This window comes from Chelonia mydas, chromosome 1 (assembly GCF_015237465.2).
Source record: "Chelonia mydas isolate rCheMyd1 chromosome 1, rCheMyd1.pri.v2, whole genome shotgun sequence".
Lineage (NCBI taxonomy): Eukaryota > Metazoa > Chordata > Testudines > Cheloniidae > Chelonia > Chelonia mydas.
In genome coordinates this window covers 16,538,707-16,559,536 of record NC_057849.1, presented here as the reverse complement: position 1 = coordinate 16,559,536, position 20,830 = coordinate 16,538,707, and the positions used below count along the sequence as shown (strand labels likewise).

Sequence of the window (20,830 nt, the reverse complement as noted above, 5' to 3'; positions counted from 1 at the left end):
TTCTTGTAGACATTCCAACATGGTAGCCACTCAGGCAAAAGAGAATCATTGCCAAGGCCAGAAGAGTCTTCTGTTGCAATGCACCTGCCCGAACCAGAGTGGCAGCCTTCTCCTGCTGCCTCTGTCAGAGGCTTTTTAGCCTGATTGCCACCCTGGCTCCTAGTAGGACGACTGACAGACCAATATGTGAGTTCATTCAAGTAACCCCTGACTGGCTATCACACTCCTGACGTGAAGTGCTGATGAATTGTCAATAGAAAATCCATTGGCTGATCAGCCTTAGAGAATCTCCTAATGCACGAACCTAATTACTACAAGAACCCAGCTTAATTAAGGCTTACAGTTCAGCTACTGAGTTGACTGGAGTAAAAGAAGGGCTAATTAAGGTAGGGTATAATCTCTACTGTGATGGAACTGCATAAAGACTGTACAGCTCTGGCACACTGAGGAGCAGGCCTGACCAATAATATTGGACTTTAGATTGATTTTTTTATACTATTATAAATTGAGGATTGCAGAAAGCAGTATTGGCAAATACTTCGGTAGCAAGTCATATAAAACAATTATGGAAAGAACCTCATTGATTCAATGAGCTGAATGTAAGACTTGGTGATGGTTTCTCCTTTGCAGTGCTGTGTCTGCTGTATGGCTACAATAGCACCACCTACTGAAATGCTAGAGGGGTAGGAAGTGTTCCAGGTGACTTTTCCAAGTGGCTCAGGAAGAGGTGGTAAGATGACTTGAGGTTCTGTGGGGTGAATCTGGAGCTGTCCCTGGTGGAGCTCCAACTTAGAATGCCTGGGAGCTATGGTGTTGTGTGGCTAGCTTTTCCATTGTGCAGGTTGGGTAGCATTGTGGAATTCTGGCCTCATTACTGGGTAGTTCAGCTTCTGACATAATTCTGATGTTTGGATATAGACTTAACGGTGAGGGGGTCTCATGCCTAGACGTGCTGATCCACAGCTTCGTTGTCTTCAGTGAGATTTGTGGGTGCTCAGCATCTCCCGGGAGCTATTAGTTAGTTGGAAAGACTATTATTGTCTTGGAATTCTCAATCGAGGATTTTGAGTTAGCAAGTCCCCCTTGTATTGAGAGAGAATTATTATCTTCATCTGAGGAACTCATACCCAGTGTCTGGCACATTACAGAAAAAACTTGCTAGTTTATGAAAGGTTCACTGTGAGAATGTAATCATGGCCACACACTGAAATTTTTCAAGCATACATTTCAGTTTACTTTTATTCCTCAGAACCTTATAGTTTAATGGGGGCATTAATGGAAATAAAGTAATCAACAATAGATGGGTATTTCTAGGAAGACTGTTTTTCTTCTGAAACTCCTAAAGAGTTTTCGTTTGTCCCATATGTGCCATTACAAAGCCCAGGGTAAGATATCCATAAAGGCTATAAAGTGGGATTAAAGTGTAGCGCAAGGCTGGCAGTGTCTTTAAATCTAATCCTTTTTAGCCTGTACCTCATTCTGTGATATACAGTATCGTCAATGAAAAGCAATGATAGTGTTAATATTTTAATGCATTTATGCTTTGAGATCTGTTTCTCCGATTTGAGCAAGCTCATTAGAATCAGAAAGCCTGTTTAAGCATTGAGTGCCTGTTTATTTAAACCGGGTCTAGAAGTAGTTATTCTTATTTTTACCACCTCCAAAGCTGTGTTTGGGGCTCTACTGGACAAATAGGAAAATGTGGGGCTTGATTCTAATCTTGCTCACATCGGTTAGGAATCGCACAAATTAAGAGAGATTAGAATCAGGTCCTTGGTAGTTGCCCCAAAGAGTTTACAATCAAATTTTAGATATGACATGACATGACTGGTGGATAAGCAGTAGGAAGCAGGTGCTTTGAGGAAGGACCAATGTTACAGCCATAAGATCACATGGTTACTCACTTCAGTTATGTGGGCCTCAAAAGAATTGTGAGATTCCCGACAAAGATTAAAATTCACGTCCACATGTATACAAAGCACAATCATGTTTACTAGAATGAGCCAATGCAGCTTTATCTCCATTTTAATCTCTGCATGAGAGCTGGATATTGAGAGAACTATGAATTTTTAATGCAGTAGATGCAATTAAATTATTTAATTCATTATTGAAAACATTGTTTACCAGTCAGTGTAACTTAGGCTTATCCAAGCTACAGCCCTGTTTTATTGAGACTTCTTCTTGAATATGCATTTTTGTATTTAATATGAATTTGAAAGCAGTAGCTGCAATCAGTGGAGCAAAGCTTGGCTTGCTCATTATGCTGTTTGAAAATGGATGCTGGAGATGTTGGTTAGTGAAAAGTTGTATCCTTACAGACGCGGAATTTAGGTGTTTAGCAGGATATCCTGATATTCAGTAAATCCAAATATAGAAGTTAAAAAGTTCTGTGCCATGAATTCTGGACAGTAAATGTTCTAACATTCTTTAATGCTCTAGTACAGTGGTTCTTAACCTGGGGTGCAAGATGCCCGTTCTGGGGGTGCGAGACATGCCAGATTTTTTTAGACGGTAAATCATCGAAAACACAAATTAAGCACAGGCACGTAAGTACAACTACTTTGTTTAATCAAACCTATGTTTATATGTATATAATTCTCTCTCTCTTTCATTCTGTAATTATGATATATCTAGGTTTAAAGAACTGACCTATTTCAACGATTTTTCATAAGGGGTGCAAAAACATATTTTGAGAACCAAAGGGGTGCAGGCTGCAGTAAAGGTTAAGAACCACTGTTCTAGTACTTCACACATCCATTTCAGTTGTCTTAGAGTTCCTGAGCCTCCTTGATCTATTGGCTTTCTCAGCATCCCTTTGTCTCACTTTCCTTCTCCCTGCCCTCAGCTTCCTCTGTATTCCTGCCAATTGCGGCTGCTAGTCCCCTCTTTGGTTGCCCTGCATGCTGCAGATGCTCAACATCTGTTCACCAGAAGATACTTCTGGTTCCTCCTAGTGTCTCTCTGCATGTGGGATCCTCCAGTGTTCCATCTGCCCTTCTCTCATTCCTCCCTTTTCCAAAGCTGTCACTATTTAACATTCTCTCCACTTACACTGAAAAATACCCAAGGACTTAATGTTGTTTTAGACAAACGTTTAAGGCTATATACCTTATTCTGCTCTGTTTCACAGTACATGATCAATCTGGAGTAAAGCCATTAACCTCTATAATGTTACTCTGGATTTTTATGGATACAATTGAGAGCAGAATCTGGTCTTATGAGTACAGGACTCAAATAAGACTACCTGGTTAAACTTGGAAAACACAATACATGTTTGCAATATAATGGGTTAAAATGGTGGCTTTTAGGGTAGGTGGGTGTCTTTAAAACCTCCGTTTTGGTGATATGAATACTTTAGGGAACAAGGTCTGCCTATATAGCTGAGTAGCATTTGTTTTGCAGTTGACAAGACAGCAGCTGGAAAACATAAACTGTGCGGGACAGTCTCTCCCATTTGTGTGTGGACTCATCACCCTCTCTGGGCTCTGTGTGGCCTACAAATGCAAATATCAAGAATATCAGAATATGGTTGTCCCATAACATTAAAACTTTATCAGTGTGCAGTCAGAATCTTTTTCACGTTGCCACAGATCATATGTTTTTGTTGTGTATTTGGTTGCAGAGGATGTACTGTGAACTGCCATGGAAGCATTCTTTGTTCTTGATGTTCGTTCTCTCTCTCTCATATGCAGCCAATAAAAAGAAGGAGAAAGAACGGCCAGAAATTTCCCTCCCTTCAGATTTTGAACACACGATTCATGTTGGATTTGATGCTGTCACAGGAGAATTCACGGTAAGTGTTTCTGGGGGGAAAGGAGGATTACACAGTTGTTTATCATTAGTGGAGCTGGGACATATTCATCTTTCATAAAGTAATGCCAGAAGGGACTATTGTGATCATCTTGTCCGATTGCCAGCATAACACGGGCCAGAGAATCCCACCCAGTGTAATTCATGCGTAGAGTACTCCTGGGAGAATTCTGTGCCACTGCGTGGATGCAGAATTCAGGTTCCTCTGCAGATTTCTTTGCTTCTCTGCAGAAAATAACAAGGAAGCAAAGGGAAGCCTCAAGAGCAGTCATGCGCCCACATGGTTTCTGGTGCACAGAGCAGCGAGTTTGGGGGAGGCATTGCCCCTGCCCTCCAACAGAGGCAAGGTGTGGGGGAGCATGCGGGGTCACATGCCACTGCCTCCAGTGGGGAGGCCCCCCATTTCTGCAAGAGCAGACCTACCTGGCTGAAGGAAGGTTCAGCTCCGGCTGCTGACTCTGCAGCTGGATGTTGCCTCCTGGGGCCTGGTGCTGGTTGTGCTCCTCTTCTGTGTGCTTGGGAGCCTTCCTGTTTTCTGTACAAGGTTGAGTGCCCACAGTGGGGCAGGGCAGTGCGGAAGTAAGGGGGGGTGGGATAGGGCAGGGGGAGGGGGAGTGGGATGTGGGAGTGAGGGGAGAGGGATAGGGGTAGGAGACTATGGGGAGGGGAAAAGGGAGGGAATGGGGAAGGGGGATGGAATGGGGGTGGGAAGTGGAAACCCGGCATGCGGTGTCCCCTCAGCAGCAGCACCCCCACCCTCCCGAGGCCCCCCCTTCTGCCAAGCTCCAATCACCTTCACCTGGATCCCTCTGCAGAGTCCCATTCCCCCTGCACCTGGAACCCCCCCAAATGAGCCCTTGTGCATCCACATTCACCACTGAGCTGCCCACACCCAGATTGCACCACACAGAACCCTCTCAACCCACACTGAGCCCCTCCACACTTGGATTCTGCTGGGTTGAGCCTGCTCGCCCACACCTGGTGCGCCTGGCACAGAGGGGCAGGGCCCCGGGTGTTTCTGAGGAGGCCTGGCCCTTGTGCTGTGTCAGGGTCAGGTGCAGCCTCACTGCCGAGTCCCTGTCCTGGGGCAGGGGCTGCAGGTGATCTCCCATCTCTGTACAGCCAGTGGCTTGTGTTCCTCACTGCCTCCATTGCTGGAGCCTCCACATTTATTTATTGACAAATAAAATTTGCAGAATTTTGTGGAATTTTAAAATGTGCGCAGAATTTTTTTTGGCACAGAATTCCCTCAGGAGTAATATAACCTGGTTGCCGGAAGTTTGCCAGTTGTCAAACCTGGCACCAATACGCTCCAGAAAGGTGGTCTGTGGGCCAGTTTTTCACTACCTGTTCTTAGTTGAAGTGGACAGTGAGCCAGCTTTTTTTACATTGCTGGGCCAGGGCAACAGAAAAGGTTAAACTGTCCCTGACAGCTATGTCTCACTGAGCTCCAAACTTCTCCTTTAGGAAGCAGCCAGCTCCCCACAAACACTCCTGTTCGTGTGCAGCATGTGCTTTCCTTAGGCTAATGGCGTCTATTTCGCATTATCCTTTTTATTGATGTGCAGAATATTGGGAGGACAGGGTTATGCTGTAATCTTGCTTACACTCAGTAGTAGTTCATATCACTGCCTCTGGGGCTCTCCTGAGCTAACCAAAATTCAACAGTTTGTCACATCTGACTAGCAGATCCACCAAGCTATCCTTGAATGTAGACTAGCTATTGGGGGAGGGGCGGCGGAGCCGTATCTTGAGGCTAGTCTGTAAAGTCCCTAACACACTAGTGTGAAAAACAATAATACCAAATTATTCAGTGTCTTTTGTGAGCTTGACAAATGTGGTCACCAAATTTATTTCACTTGTGGCTAAAGCCACGTTTCTGTGTTGAAATTCTGTATTTAATGTTTGGGAGACACTCAATTAGATGCTGTTAGAATTACCAAATGGTCACAACCAGCACTGGGCCAAAATATGATTTGGTGCCTATCGAACTACTGCATTACAATAGCACCAGGAGGCCTGAATCCGGATCAGAGCCCCGATTGTGCTGGGTGCTGTGCACATGTGGTAAAAGAGCTTCCAATCTAAATTACCACTGTAGTCATTTTACAAGTGGATAGTCACATAATAGTACATTTCTTATATTGCATATAAGACTTTCCTGAACCAAAACACAGGGTCTGCCTCTTCCTCTTTTGAACTTTGGGAGCTGGATCTGAACTTTGGGATTCAGAGCTATGGGGCTATTCAGAGCCCGCTGATTTCAGTGAAACTCCACATGAGCATGAGGGTTTGCCTGCATGGATGGGACTGCAGTATCTGGATTTAGATTTCAAACCTAGGTTGCTGGGCGAAGAGAAGGTGTGAATCCAATAAGCCTTCTCACAAACAATGAAAAATCCCAGAAACTGAGTGGCCGAACTAAATGTTTTAAACAACTTTAGGCCGAGTGTAGACTGCATCCAAGAGTGTGGTGGTAACTGCTTGGAATGTCTCAAACAGGGTATGCCAGAGCAGTGGGCTCGGTTATTGCAGACCTCCAACATCACCAAATCGGAGCAGAAGAAAAACCCCCAGGCAGTGCTCGATGTGCTAGAATTCTACAATTCCAAAAAGACCTCCAACAGTCAGAAGTACATGAGTTTCACAGGTATGTGGTAAATCTCTGATTCTGCATTACTGAGTGTGACTCCCTGATAAGTCCTTGTGATTTTTCTTTTAAAAATTAAAATAAACGAACAAACAAATGCCAAAACACCTTGAGAGTTGTTTTTACAAAAGAAATGCGATTTTCTTCTGCTCTGCCAGCAGCCTTTCTCCTTTGAAATCCAGCTTGAAAGTCTCCTCTAATCCCTTTGCCAAACTGCTGCAGTTGTGAATGAGGAAGTGTGTAAGCTGGGCAGGTCCCAAAACATGTAGTGCTTTATGGGCTAAAACCAATACCTGTAAACTAACTGGTAGATCTGCTCCCAGTCAGAGAGTTTCTTTAGTAAGAGGGCAGCTAAATTCTGCATCAGCTTCAGTTTCAGGGTGGATTTAAGAAGGATGCATTGTGTACACTATGGTGAAAGCATCTTAAGCATAGGGCCCTAGGACATAGCTCCAGGGGATTGCATCTTTTTACCACAGGGAGCAGGGAATTTGTCCCCATTATGGTTGCAGAGTTTTAGATTTCCTGTGTCCTCATCTCACAGGTGGCAACCTGCTTGGGGAACTCGCTAACCTGTGTCACACCTAATTTCCTCCAGAAACTTTTCTTGGCATATGAGGAACCTGGACAAGTTCCAAGCCATATATCGCTCATAGGTAGCAATCCAAAAAAGGCAGGAATCTTGAAAAATAGCCTCATGTTCTCTTAAACTTAATTGGTATGAAATGATTAATGCATTTCTATGGTCAGGGCCTGCTCTAGGATTTTTGCCGCCCCAAGCAAAACAATTTTTGGCATCCCCCGGTTTTTTTCTTCCCCTCGCCCCCCCGGCTCCGCCACAACTCTGCCCCTTCTCAACCTCTTCCCCAAATCCCCGGCCCCGCCTCCTCACCCGGGTGTGCCACATTTCCCGCCCCCCATTGCTTCCTGCGGCTCCCCCCCGCCCTAGCTCACCTCCACTCCGCCTGCTCCCCTGAACATGCCGCCGCTCTGCTTCTCCCCCCTCCCTCTCAGGTGAGGGAGAGGCAGCGCGTTCAGGGAAGCAGGCGGAGCAGGGGTGGGGGGACGGGGTAGAGGAACCGCTCCCCGCCCCAGCTCACCTCCGCTCCACCACCGCCGCCTCCCCCGAGCGCGCCGCCACTCGGCTTCTCCCTCCCTCCCTCCCAGGCTTGCTGCGCGAAACAGCTGTTTTGCGTGTGGCAAGCCGGGGAGGGTGGGGAGGGGGGAGAAGCGGAGCGGCGGCGGTGCGCTCAGGGGAGCAGGCGGAGCGGAGGCGCGCTGGGGCGGCGGGGGCACATTTCTAGGGGCGGCATGGCCGGCGCCGGAATGCCGCCCCTAGAAATGTGTCGCCCCAAGCACCTGCTTGTTTTGCTGGTGCCTAGAGCCGGCTCTGTCTGTGGCAGTGAGGTTGGGGCTGGGGAAGTCATGGTTCTGGGGCCTCTTTTAAAAACTGCTCAAAGAAGCGACCAATGTCTTGGAATTTGTAATAGCTTCCCCTGCTGGTGTCTGTGTGCTCCATCCTCAGTTCTTGAGTGCTTCTGCACAGACTTTTGTTCACTGTCATTTTTCACCCTTCTGGAAAAGCCTGCATAAGGCCCTGGCTACATGTATTGCGTCAACAGTAGGGGCTGGTTTACATAGAGGATCAGAACCTGCTGTTGCTACCAGCTAAGGTCACAGGCTTGTTACCCACCAAACACCCCTGGGGGTAGCTCAGCTTCTGAGATGGCTGCATTCCAGTGCTGGGGGAAGTGACATGTATATCTTGGAAAGCACTTCTGGACTTTTCGGAACAAAAGGTGTCACATTAGTAGTGGGACAAAAACATGGAATATCTACACCTGGAACTATACTTTAAGTCTTCTTCACAATACTCTGTCCCTTTTTAATTTTTTTTTTAAGTGCTAAGCTGTTCCTGATCATCTGCTACCCTTGCATTCTCTAGAGGCCAAAGATTGAAGAAAAACACCTTTGAGCACTTCTGAGTTTTCCATTTGTATTAATGGGGCTCAGTATGCCAGTCTGGTGTCTTGTGGCTAAGGCATTGGACTGGGACCCAGGAGATCTGGGTTGAATCCCTGGTTCTTCCACAGACTTGCTGTGTGATGCAGGGTAGGTCACTTAAACCCCTTAATCACTCTGTGCCATGAGTCACAATCTGTGAAATGGGGATAATACTTCCTTTCTCCTACCCTCTGTTTAGCTTGAAAGTTCTTAGAAGCAGTGTTTGTCACTATGGGTTCGTGCAGTGCCTGGCATGCTTGGGCAGCAGTACAAGTAATTTATAATAATTCCAATTGTATCTGTTCTGTTTTGTTTTCAGATAAATCTGCAGAGGAGTATGGTTCATCAAATACACTGGTGAGCTTTCTGTTTCTTTTATTAATGTTTGTTTCATAGAATCATAGAATATCAGGGTTGGAAGGGACCTCAGGAGGTCATCTAGTCCAACCCCCTGCTCAAAGCAGGACCAACCCCAACTAAATCATCCTAGCCAGGGCTTTGTCAAGCCGGGCCTTAAAAACATCATATATTTTTTATATTTTAAGTTTAACAATGTGCATAAAATAAAACTATAGCTGTAGAGACATTTTTATATTTAATATCAACATTCTCTTTCACTTCTAGCCTACCCAAAATATGGCTGAGTAGCTAAGTTCCCTCTAAGCAGCGAGGCTGTGTCGCTGTGCGGTTGTCTATCAAGCATTGCGCAGGCGCTTGCAGCTGCGGAGGGCAGAGATGCCTCTCCCCCAGCCCTGGACCTGCCGGGACACCCCAGACTCAGCCCGGCCCGGACAGTACCTTGTTTATCATGGCACCGGGCCCACGCTTGGCAGGGGCTCCGCAGCCCGGCCCGGCGCTCCACTTCACTTGTGTTGCGGCCCAGCGGCTGCAAGACTGGCTCCTCTCTGGCCCCTCCCTCACGCTTCTCTAGGCCCACTGGCCCAGAGCTTCTACGACCCCGCTCCCCCCAACCCACTTGCTCCTCTCAGCTGGCCGGCTGAGGGCTCCTCTCTCTGCCTCCATCACCCACCAGTAGGCAGCAGCCGCTGGCTGCCTGCCAGTGACAGGGAGAGGCGGGGCAGGAGGGGGCCGAAAGGCGCCCACAGCCGCTGCTGCTGCTCTGGGCCGCTGGTGAGGGACGTGCTGCGGCCAGCGGAGAGGTTCCCAATCCAAACCCAGCCCAAGCCCGGAGCTGCTGTGGGAAGAGAGTCCTCTCTCCTCACTATAGTCCTGGAGCCCCCTCCTACATCCCAAACCCCTCATCCCTATGTTGGTGCACATAACAAAATTCATGTGTGGGAAGAATTAGAGGGAACACTGCTAAGCAGAATTAATTGTCATCTTAACTTTTAAAAATTGGTATAAATTGGGGTGTCTGTCATTCTGGCCTACAAATGTTTCTTTTCCTTTTCCTGTAAACTCTGCTATTGAGTTTACTGCTTTATATTCCAAGTGATTTTTGTTAGCGAATATTGCTGCGTTCATAGAAACAGATCTATTTCTGGACTCTATATTAGTGAACAGCAGTTTCCCCTATGCAAAATAATCTGGAAAATGAAAGCCAGCCTGCTTTTTATCAGGTATCAATAAATGTCTATGGTCTGACCAAATTTAATTATTAGCATGCAAGGTCTGATTAGTGAACCACTGTTGATGATTAACTAAATTAATCTTGACAAATAAAATGAAAGGTCTTCTCTCTTCTTGACCTGTACTCCAACTATTCCAGCACACGTTCAGCACCTCCTTTTACTGAGAAGATACAATTTAAAAGCTTTGCTGTTTGTCGGACATTGAGGGTGTGTGTATGTGCGGTATTTTTTAAGTAAGCAAACACAAACGGATTAAACAAAATAATTTACAAAAATATAACCGCTCCACCATCATCTTAGATTCATAGATATTTAGGTCAGAAGGGACCATTATGATCATCTAGTCTGACCTCCTGCACAGCGCAGGCCACAGAATTTCACCCACCACTCCTGCAAAAAACCTCACACCTATATCTGTGCTATTGAAGTCCTCAAATCATTTAAAGACTTCAAGGAGCAGAGAATCCTCCAGCAAGTGACCCATGCCCCATGCTACAGAGGAAGGCGAAAAACCTCCAGGGCCTCTTCCAATCTGCCCTGGAGGAAAATTCCTTCCTGACCCCAAATATGGCGATCAGCTAAACCCTGAGCATATGGGCAAGATTCATCAGCCAGATACTACAGAAAATTCTTTCCTGGGTAACTCGGATCCCACCCCATCTAATAGCCCATCACAGGCCATTGGGCCTATTTACCATGAATATTTAATTACCAAAACCATGTTATCCCATCATACCCTCTCCTCCATAAACTTATCGAGTTTAATCTTAAAGCCAGATAGATCTTTTGCCCCCACTGCTTTCCTTGGAAGGCTATTCCAAAACTTCACTCCTCTGATGGTTAGAAACCTTCGTCTAATTTCTACTCTAAATTTCCTGGTAGCCAGTTTATATCCATTTGTTCTTGTGTCCACATTGGTACTGAGCTTAAATAATTCCTCTCCCTCTCCAGTATTTATCCCTCTGATATATTTATAGAGAGCAATCATATCTCCCCTCAACCTTCTTTTAGTTAGGCTAAACAAGCCAAGCTCCTTCAGTCTCCTTTCATAAGACAAGTTTTCCATTCCTCGGATCGTCCTAGTAGCCCTTCTCTGTACCTGTTCCAGTTTGAATTCATCCTTCTTAAACATGGGAGACCAGAACTGCACACAGTATTCCAGGTGAGGTCTCACCAGTGCCTTGTATAACGGTACTAAAACCTCCTTATCCCTACTGGAAATACCTCTCCTGATGCATCCCAAGACCACATTAGCTTTTTTCATGACCATATTACATTGGCAGCTCATAGTCATCCTATGATCAACCAATACTCCAAGGTCCTTTTCCTCCTCCGTTACTTCTAATTGATGCATCCCTAGCTTATAACTAAAATTCTTGTTATTAATCCCTAAATGCATTTCCTCACTACAATACCTTTATCTGGAGTGAGTTTGCTGTCTCTTCATCCAGAGGCAATGCATGCCTATCCAACTATGTTTGGGTCTGCCTTATAAAGGAAACGGAAAACTTACATTGTAAGCTTTTGTAACTGTTTCCTCTTGTTGTAAAAATGTGTCTGTCATTAGTACCTTAAACTGTTTAACTGTTCTAACATCTAATAAGGAAGCGGGAAGCTGTCATCTTGCCTGGCTGTTGACCTGGGGCCTGATTCTGTGAGGTGCTCAGCAGCCTTATCTTACTAATTTTTGAGTCAGAACCTCCTTAGGTAACGTTCAATGCCTTGCAGAATTAGGCCCTCAAATTTTGATAAAGCAAGCGCCCCTCAGTTTTTAAATGCATGAGGAAGGCTGGAGACTTAGGGTTAGTTAAACTTACTAACTTTTACGGATGTAACTTTGGTTTAATATTGTCATATTATTGTCTCTCTGCCAGCTCTAAGGAACTGGTGGGAAACCCGAACAATCAAAACTAAAAATGAACCCAAAGCATGAAGACAAATATTACTGTTGTGGTGATCAGGGGAAATATGCACTTTGATACAGTCACTATTTTGTAAAGTAATACTAGGATTTTTAAATCTAGTCTATTTCAAAATAATAAATAAAAGTAATTTGAGGTTCTACTCTTCTCCCTGAGTAGCCCTTGCTAATTTTTGTAGTTTTACAATCACACTTAAATTTGTCCTGTTTCTGTCCCACACGAACAGGAGAATGACAATAACAGGGAAACTGTGAAATTGACTGTATACAAAGTGTGCTCAGATAAACAAAGGAAACTGGAAAAATAGAGAACTTTTGTTTTTACCAGTCTTTGTTATAGTCAGTTTAGGCTGTCACTTCTATCAATAGTAAGTTTACAAAAAATTCAGGCAGTAGTGATTTTGGTTTTTGTTTGTTGACTGTGACCCTTATGTAGGAAGGGATTGTGAAGTGTGTTGTTTTTCAGTTATGAATATGTAGAAATAAGGAGACTCTATCAGATTTGAAGAGGCTTTCTAGATCCATATAGCTACTATATCCCGTATGTATTACTGAAGTAGGACCTGTCAGTATTGAGCCTGATCCAAAACACTAAATCTGATTTCAGCCTGATCCTTAAACTTTGGGAAAGTGTGTGGATTTGGATCCAAACTTCATGGCTTGGGCCCAACCCTGACCATAATATGGAAAGGGGTGGCATACAGACCTTCCACAGCATCAGTGCAGGGGACAGTGTCTGACTGCTGCTGGAGAATATGGTATCACTGTAAGGATATAGAGGTGCTGAGGCCACAGTGATCTTAGCCATCTGTTTAGGTGAGAACAAGTCAGTCTTGTTTCTCAGTAGGTGAGACCATAACAAACACCGTGCAACGGAAGTTAATCTGCACCCAGCGCCGTGTTATTTATTACTCTGGTTATTAAAATCAGTGTGGTGCTTCTGCCAACTCCTGTTTTGTTGGCACAGCAACATGCTTTAGCTGTGCTAACAATCTGCCCAGGATCTATTCCTGTCACTTAGGGTTGTCCCAGAATGAGAATCTACTGGAAAAGCAGGTTGGTTTCTTTTGCACGGGGGGCAGGGGGACGGCGGTGGTGGTACTGGTACTAATCACAGGTGTGGTCACTATTTTTAATAATATCTTTGGGAAAGAAGTAGCGAGCCTGTCTGTTTGCTTGCCATACTTGAAGAAAAACTCTCACAGTCCCTAGACTCGAAGTGGCACAAAACAAATCTGAGGACTGAAAACTACCTTCACCTGTAGCTGGGTGACATGGTGGCTCAGAGAATGGTAAATGAAGAAGGAGCCCTTTATTCTCTAAGAGCCCTATTCAGATCTGTCCCAGATCATTACCATCTGATGACTGTTGGTAGACTTGGTTCAATTCCCAGTGGGCCAGGTATCCTAGTCACATTTCATAATGTCGATTTGGATATGCAGGTCACCACTAGTTGCTTTGATTTGGGAACATTTTATGCATAAATCATGCTGCTTTCAAGGACATAGGTATTAAGCACATATAGACCAGATTAAAAACAAGTCAGATATCCACACTGTAGGAGCTGTGTAAAATATGGGTGCTGGACATACTGCTGTTGAGTCCAGTCCTAAAATCGGAAGCCTCTTACCTAAAATTGCAGTGTACTTTGCACTAGATCAGATTTAGATGACCTGAACCAAAACATGGGAGCCAAACACCCCTGAACTATGCAGTTTGGATCTGCACCCAAAATTTTGTTTCCTGGACACATCTCTAGATCAAACTGACTTCTATTAAATTCAGTTTTGGTCATTACAAATGTGCAGTGAGAGACAGTCCCCACCTGGAGCGCCTAGAGCCTAGTCAGATGAAAGATTATTATTATTGTGGTGCACTGAGAAACTTGTTGGAATTGCAAGCTATCACTTTGAGTGGTATGGGGTGTTTCCTGGTCCTGCTCATAAGTTAGGGAGTCTGTAGGGAAGCATGCAATCACTCATCAGTCTGCAGAGAACAATTCAAGAACAAGGTGGGGTGAGTTGTACCTTACTGTCTTATGGAGCAGCCTGCTTTGTCTATCTCTGATTTTGGTTACTGTGTGTTATCATTCTGGATTCTAAGAATAAAAGTAATTATGTTGCAACCTTCCAGAAAGACCAAAAACCCCCAAAAAACCCACCATAAAATACTCTGATTTTTGTTTGTATGCCATGAGCATAACTTATCCCCATTGTATAGAGGGGAAATCGAGGCACAGATCTCTTTAAATTGAAAACAAGCTTTTCCTGCTTCTAAAGATCAGTCTCTTCATACAGCCATGTGCAATTGCAGTCCCTTTTATCTGGCTTTGTGGTTTCATGTAATGAAAAAAATCATGTAGCAAAGTATAGTTTTGACTTAGCCTCATTCTGCAATCTGACCATGTGTAGAGCTTCATCGCCATCAATGACACTTCATACCCCTGCTGATCTGAGCAGCTAGTCAAAGTTCGAGGCCCTAGGGCTTTCTAGTTGGGAACAGAAGTCAGTGATGGAGTCTGGTATTTTGCAACATTGTTTATTTACAAGGAATGTAGAAAATCCTGTTTCCCTAAGAATGAATCAAACAGGGTACAATGTTCTGGCTCTCAGCATCCAAACTACTCTTTCCAGACAGTACCCCAGATTTCTTTAGGTTATTTTCAGGATTAAGTTGCCAGCTGCTTACTCAGTGTCTCTCCCATGCTTTTTGCTTAGACACCTTTGGTCAAACCATACCCAGTGGATCTCTCCATCCACATAATGCTAATTTCTGGGCAGGCCTCTCTCTTAAGTGAGGGCATGTGATAAACTCATTTGAAATGGAATGTGTTGGTTAAGCTCGTAACAGGTTCCCCGCAGGGACATTTCAGGATCAGAGCCTTAGCTAGTAATTTATAGTGCAATACTATTTCTATAAGCAACCAGAAATATCTGATATTGAGGCGTTGCTGCATAATGCATCTCAAATTACCTCCAGCGTGCTTTACTCTCCAACAGGGAATGTTTGAGCAAGCCTTCAGGGGTCCTGGTTAATGGATTTTTTTAGGGCCTGATCCTGCAAACACCCATGTGCTCATGTGAATAGTTCCATAAATTTCCTGGTGGGTTTAAGTGTTTGTACACGTAGGCCATCAAATTGTCACTTTATAGCATAATCCAAGAGATCTGACCACGGTTTCTTGTCAGACCCATTTGATAATCTTTCCAGTTGTGATTTGAAGGGCTTAAATGTTAGAAGCATGATTCCATTTCTGTGGGGAGTGATTTAAAAAAAAAATTATTCTGGGACTCCAAAGGCTATCTTTTGTCGTTTAACCAAAATGCAGAATGTGAAGGCTGTATCAGAGACCCCTGCAGTACCGCCAGTTTCAGAAGATGAAGATGACGAGGATGATGCTGCTCCACCCCCAGTGATAGCTCCACGACCTGAACACACAAAATCAGTGAGCAAGCTAGAAATCTTTGTTCCCTTGCTACAGATTTCTCCACTTTGGGCTAGTCTGCAACTTGAGTCTGGCCAGGGTAAGGGGTGGTGCACAGCTGCACTTCCCCAGGAACATACTTGAGAACAAATTGTGACCCAGAGTATGTCTATACTTTGAGCTGGGGGTGTGATTCCTAGCTCGAGGAGCTCTGCTTGAGCTAGCATGCTAAAAATAGCAATATGGCCAGTGTGGCAGGAGGTGTGGGGGCTAGCCTCCCCAAATACGTATCTATGGTCTGAGATGGGTACATACTTGGAGCGCCTACCCCTCCTGTTGCATGTCACTGCAGCCAAACTGCTATTTTTAGCATGCTAGGCGATCAGAGCCAGCATGAGTATGTCTCCTTGAGCTGGGAATCACACTCCTTTGCTCCGGGAGAGGAGTAAATTACTTCATGCCTTTTCATAGAGCAGCTTAATGGAGCAGCCTCCGTGCATCCAACCATGGAGCTCTTAATGTTGTAATGCTACTTACTGTAGTAATATTTCTTTCAGTGTTTGCACATGCTACTGCTAAGGACATATGTCTAGTGCATAGAGGTCTTTTATTTTTAATCTTCCTTTAATAAAACATATTTGCCTCCCAATGCAAAGGTGTACACCCGTTCTGTGATAGAGCCCCTTCCACCGCCTCCTACCAGAGATGTGGCCACCTCGCCTATCTCTTCACCCTCTGAAAACAACACAGCATCCCCTGACACGATGACCAGGAATACAGAGAAACAGAAGAAAAAGCCGAAGATGTCAGATGAAGAAATCTTGGAAAAATTAAGTATGTCATCTTTTAAAATCCATATTCTGATTTATTTGGTGGCTTAGAGGCAAATTCCGTTCCCAAATCCTTAATAAGCAGAGATCCTGTGACAGTTACATTCTGAGATCTTTCACTTCAGGCTTCACTTTATGACTCAATGTTTGTGTTATTCAATGACCAATTCAAGTGCAAATTTAAGCACCGAGAGACTTATTTTCGGGCATGCTGAGTATGATGATTACAAGTGAAGCCCAGTGGGAGCTGCAGATGTTCAAAACCCTGTGGCAATTAAGCCCTGAATATAGAGACACATATTTTTTTCAGTGTGAAAGCTGAAGCCAACCTAGATGGTGCTTTTTCTCAACTCTAGGATAATTATATTTAACTTTATTAGGCTGAAGGTGAGCAAAGCTTATTACTGTGACTAAACCAAAACCAAACCAAAAAACCACCCAAAAAACCTAAATAAAATCAGCAAAAGGATATAGCTAGAAAACTTCCGCATTGCTCTCCTCCCATAGACACCATGGCCTAAAGGGACTGGTGCCCAACATGAGGCCGGCACCTTTTTGAAGGGGACTGGTGGTCAGAGGGTCGGTTGCTCACTCACCACTTTCTGTAAATCAGGTCCTGGTAAGGGATCTCAAAAATTGAGACGCCCCAAATCATTGGTTGTTTTGGAAAACATAGGCCCAGCTTTCCATCATGTCTCCCAATGGTTCAACAATTGCTTTCTATCTGTAAAATTTTAAAAGCATTCTGGTACAGCTGAGACCAGCAGCAACCCTCAGAAAATCTTCTCCCCTCTTCCCAACAGAACCACATAAAAGGGACGTTCCTCACTAAAACTCCCACTCACTTAAACAGAAGCCTTTACCAGGCCCTGCTCCAAAACCTGGGTAAAATTGCTATCCTGAAGGTCCCCAACCTCTGACGTTTAAGTAGTCAGTTGGCACAAGCAAATTTTAAAAATGTAAGATGATAAAACATGACTTGCAGATCAACTGTAACACAAATATGAATCAATGAAATCAAGGACCAGCTCCTCAACTGGTATAAATTAGGGTAGCGCCTCTGAAGGCAATTAGGAAAAAACTTTCCAACTCTCAGGGTAGTTAAGCTCTGGAATAGACTTCCAAGGGAGGCTGTGGAATCCCTGTCATTGGAGGTTTTTAAGAACAGGTTGGGTAAACATCTGTCAGGGCTGGTCTAGATTTACTTGGCCCTGCTTCAGCGCAATGGGCTGGATTAGATGACCTCTCGAGGTCCCTTGTAGCCTGACATTTCTGTGAATTACTGTTGTTTGTATTACCGTGGTCCCCAGTCATGGACCTGCACCCCATTGCGCTCGGTGCTGCACAAACACAGGCCCAAAAGACAGCCCCTGGCCCCAGAGAGCAAAGGAGTGACTATTGTGTAACAAAAGGCTGTTAAATAGAATCCGTTGAATAATTTAAGGCAATGTGAGTGCAACATTGCAAAGTCACCACAGCTGTGTTGTGTTAAATGCGTCAGCCTTGCTGGATCTGCTTTAAAGGGCCATGTGTTCTGCATTGTGTTAATTCTTTCACATTGGTGCCTTTAGCAACACCCTCTGGCAGCTGCAAGATTGGTTTTTTTGCTGGACGCTTTGCCATCCATTGTCTCCCCAGTGTAATTCTATTGAAGGGAGCAGAGTTCAACTTGCTCATACTGGGGTTCAAGTTTGGCCCATAGATGGGTCTTCTGACAACCACTTAGAGCTTCTGCAAACATAATTAGGAACATAAGAACAGCCATACTGGGTCAGACCAAGGTCCACCTAGCTCCGTATCCTGTCTTCTGACATTGGCTAATGCCAGGTGCTTCAGAGGGAGTGAACAGAACAGGTCATCATCAAGTGATCCATCCCATCACCCTTTCCCAGCGTCTGGCAAAGTTTAACAGCTTTTCTTGCACCTGCAAATATAGAAAGATTTTAAAGAACTTTTTTAGTACATATGCAGCACTTTGCAAACCTTACTAATCTTGCCAACCTCCTGTGAGGCAGGGAAGTATTACCCCATTTTACAGATGGGGACACTGAAGCAGAGATTAAGGCCAACGTTTAATAATATCCCAACTCCTCCTAAATCCTGTCATTACCCCTCTTTAGCAGTTATCAAACTTACAGTCTGAACCCAAGGCCCAGGCCTTACACTGGAAAAGAAGTTTCTTGAGCCCTTGCCTAGCAGTTCATCCTCAAGGAGCAATGGTCATTTTTATAATTGTGGTGTCTTTGTGTAGTTGGGCTGCCCCCTTGTTCCTCTCCATTACTTCTGTCTGCCCCAGATCCTGTGGTTTGGCTGCGCCCCAGTGGTGTCTGAAAATAGCCTGTTTTTACATCGCTCGCCACTGGGTTTCCAGGCCTCATTACTAAATGCAAAGTGGTCTGCAAAGACTACTATGCATCTAGTTGTTGTTTCTTGCTCAGCTCTGGGCACTTGTGAAAATCCCACCATATACTGACTGCTCAGGTAACTTGCAAACACTGACTTTGAAAAACCTTCTGTTCCCAATTCCCATATTAACTCCTAGAATGGCACCGCTTCGGCTCTTTCCATCTGTCTGTGCTTTCGGAAAGGTTGGCTTTAATTTCCCCTCTGATTCCCAACCTACCCAGGGGGATGATGATACTTCCTTACCCCTCACAGGTGTTGTGAAGATTAAAGCTCTTTGCAAACAGTAACTGGAAGGACAAGTAACATTGAAATCGAAACACTCCACTGATTTTTGACAAAGGTCTTCTAGAAACCAGGAAGGTTTCTCTCAGAATCCTGCCTGGTTTCCTGCCAGGTTGCCAGCTAGGCAGACTGCCTTGGAACCAGGCATCCCAGGGCTTCCAGGGTCTGTGGCTTTGGGGCAGCCCACCAGTCAATATGCCCTGCAGCTGGGGACCCCCCTGGCTTCCAAGGTGTGGCAGTGGGGCAGCCCCTTAAGCAGTCTGCCCCATGGCGAGGGTTCTGTCCCCTTCCATGGAGAACTTCAACATTTTGGGGTTTTCTTCCAAATTGGAATGAAACCAGATCTCCAGCTATCAAAATCCTCTGTGAAATGGAATATTTTCCTCTGCCCAGCTCTACTAGATACAAATCCCTATCCTCTACACTCAGCCCTCTCCCTGCAAGGGAGCTGAGCAGCCGTGCTGGTGGGAAAGTATGAGGATCCACCGCATGTTAACTGTGGTGACAGTGAAGCTTATCGCCTTCCAGCAAACGAGTTCTCTTTTGAGCCCTGATCCTGCAGAGAACTCCATGTGAGCAGCTCCTGCATCTGCCCAGTGCAGCCGCAGGCATTTACCCATGCAGAGCTCATTGTGAGGTTGGGGCCTTGATGCATAACAGATTGCTCTTGCATTGGTGTATAACAAGAATTTTAAATCACACTCTTCCTCCTTTTATTTTTTTTAAAGGAAGTATCGTGAGCGTGGGGGACCCCAAAAAGAAATACACACGGTTTGAGAAGATCGGGCAAGGGTTAGTATATGCTGCTTCCCCCCACTCAGTATACACACAGCAGAAAACCCAAGCTGGGTTTGTTTGCTGGAAACAGTATCATAACATTTTCCTTCCTTCCCCCTCCCCACATACTCTTGAGTCATAGAGACTGTGAGGTTTTGTGTGATTGTTTAATATTAAAATATATGTCATTAGATGACCGTGTTGCTAAATATATCTGTGTGCAGGGAAAGAACTGCTTATTTCCAGTGCGCATCTTCAGATTACAGATTTGCTTTCAGAATTAACCCTCTCTGCTCAGCATTGGTTTTGTGTCCCCTCGCAATGGGGTGTAGGAGGAGGAGTATCAGATGTACTACCTCTTTCTTTACTGAAAGTGGACTCCATTTTTTAAGATGGCTGTTGATCTATTGTACAAATGTTTTCTCCCTGTAGTGAGTATACAGATGGTTAATTTTTGTTCCATTTAAAACTATGCAGGCTTCTCTCTTTCTCTCTCTCTCTCTCTCTCTCTCTCTCTCTCTCTCTCTGGGCCATTAAAGACAATGGAAGATTTGCTACTGAATCCAGTGGGTGCAGGACCAAGCTTTTTGTCCCTCATTACACATGCCATGTCTGTCTTGCCTCGCTGATTCAGTCTACCCTTTAATCTCTGCCATGTTGCGGGAACCTTGGTGCTGTCGTGTCAGTTTAGATGGGATCAAATCGAATGACAGGATCAAATGTTCCGAATTAGTGATTTTCCAGAACAAGGTTCAGTCCAAGACCCTAACCATGTCAAGAGATTGTTGTGTTCTATGTTGCTTTTTAGCCATTGGGGTTTGCTCATAAATATTTCCGATTGCTATTTGCTCTTGGAAGTGTTGTGCGGAAACAGAGTTGAAATGAAATGTTCATTTAAGATAAAAATTTAATGGATTGGAAAATTCTTCTTTTATGTAAAGATATCCCTCTTGCTGCTTAGCACTAATCATGTGTTTTCTCTCCTCTTTGATTAGAGCTTCAGGCACAGTATATACTGCAATGGATGTAGCTACAGGACAGGAGGTGAGTGCTGCCAGATTACTTCTTCACTGGGCTTTGGAAGAGGCCCTACAAATTCTAATTGACACTACCAAATATAGAGCTTATTTCAAA

At 44.6% G+C, this 20,830-nt stretch overlaps 1 protein-coding gene across 6 annotated transcripts in view; it reads left to right on the top strand.

Moving 5' to 3' along the window:
• The window catches only part of PAK1 (p21 (RAC1) activated kinase 1), a 110,977-nt gene that overhangs the window by 64,327 nt on the left and 25,820 nt on the right, over nt 1-20,830 (top strand). For all 6 annotated transcript variants that reach the window (XM_037885493.2, XM_037885239.2, XM_037885161.2 and 3 more), the window contains 7 exons: nt 3,693-3,793; nt 6,313-6,460; nt 8,784-8,821; nt 15,306-15,422; nt 16,058-16,235; nt 19,648-19,711; nt 20,692-20,740. In XM_037885493.2, coding sequence (XP_037741421.1) covers nt 3,693-3,793; nt 6,313-6,460; nt 8,784-8,821; nt 15,306-15,422; nt 16,058-16,235; nt 19,648-19,711; nt 20,692-20,740 — 695 coding nt within the window. The remainder of the gene's footprint in view (nt 1-3,692; nt 3,794-6,312; nt 6,461-8,783; nt 8,822-15,305; nt 15,423-16,057; nt 16,236-19,647; nt 19,712-20,691; nt 20,741-20,830) is intronic.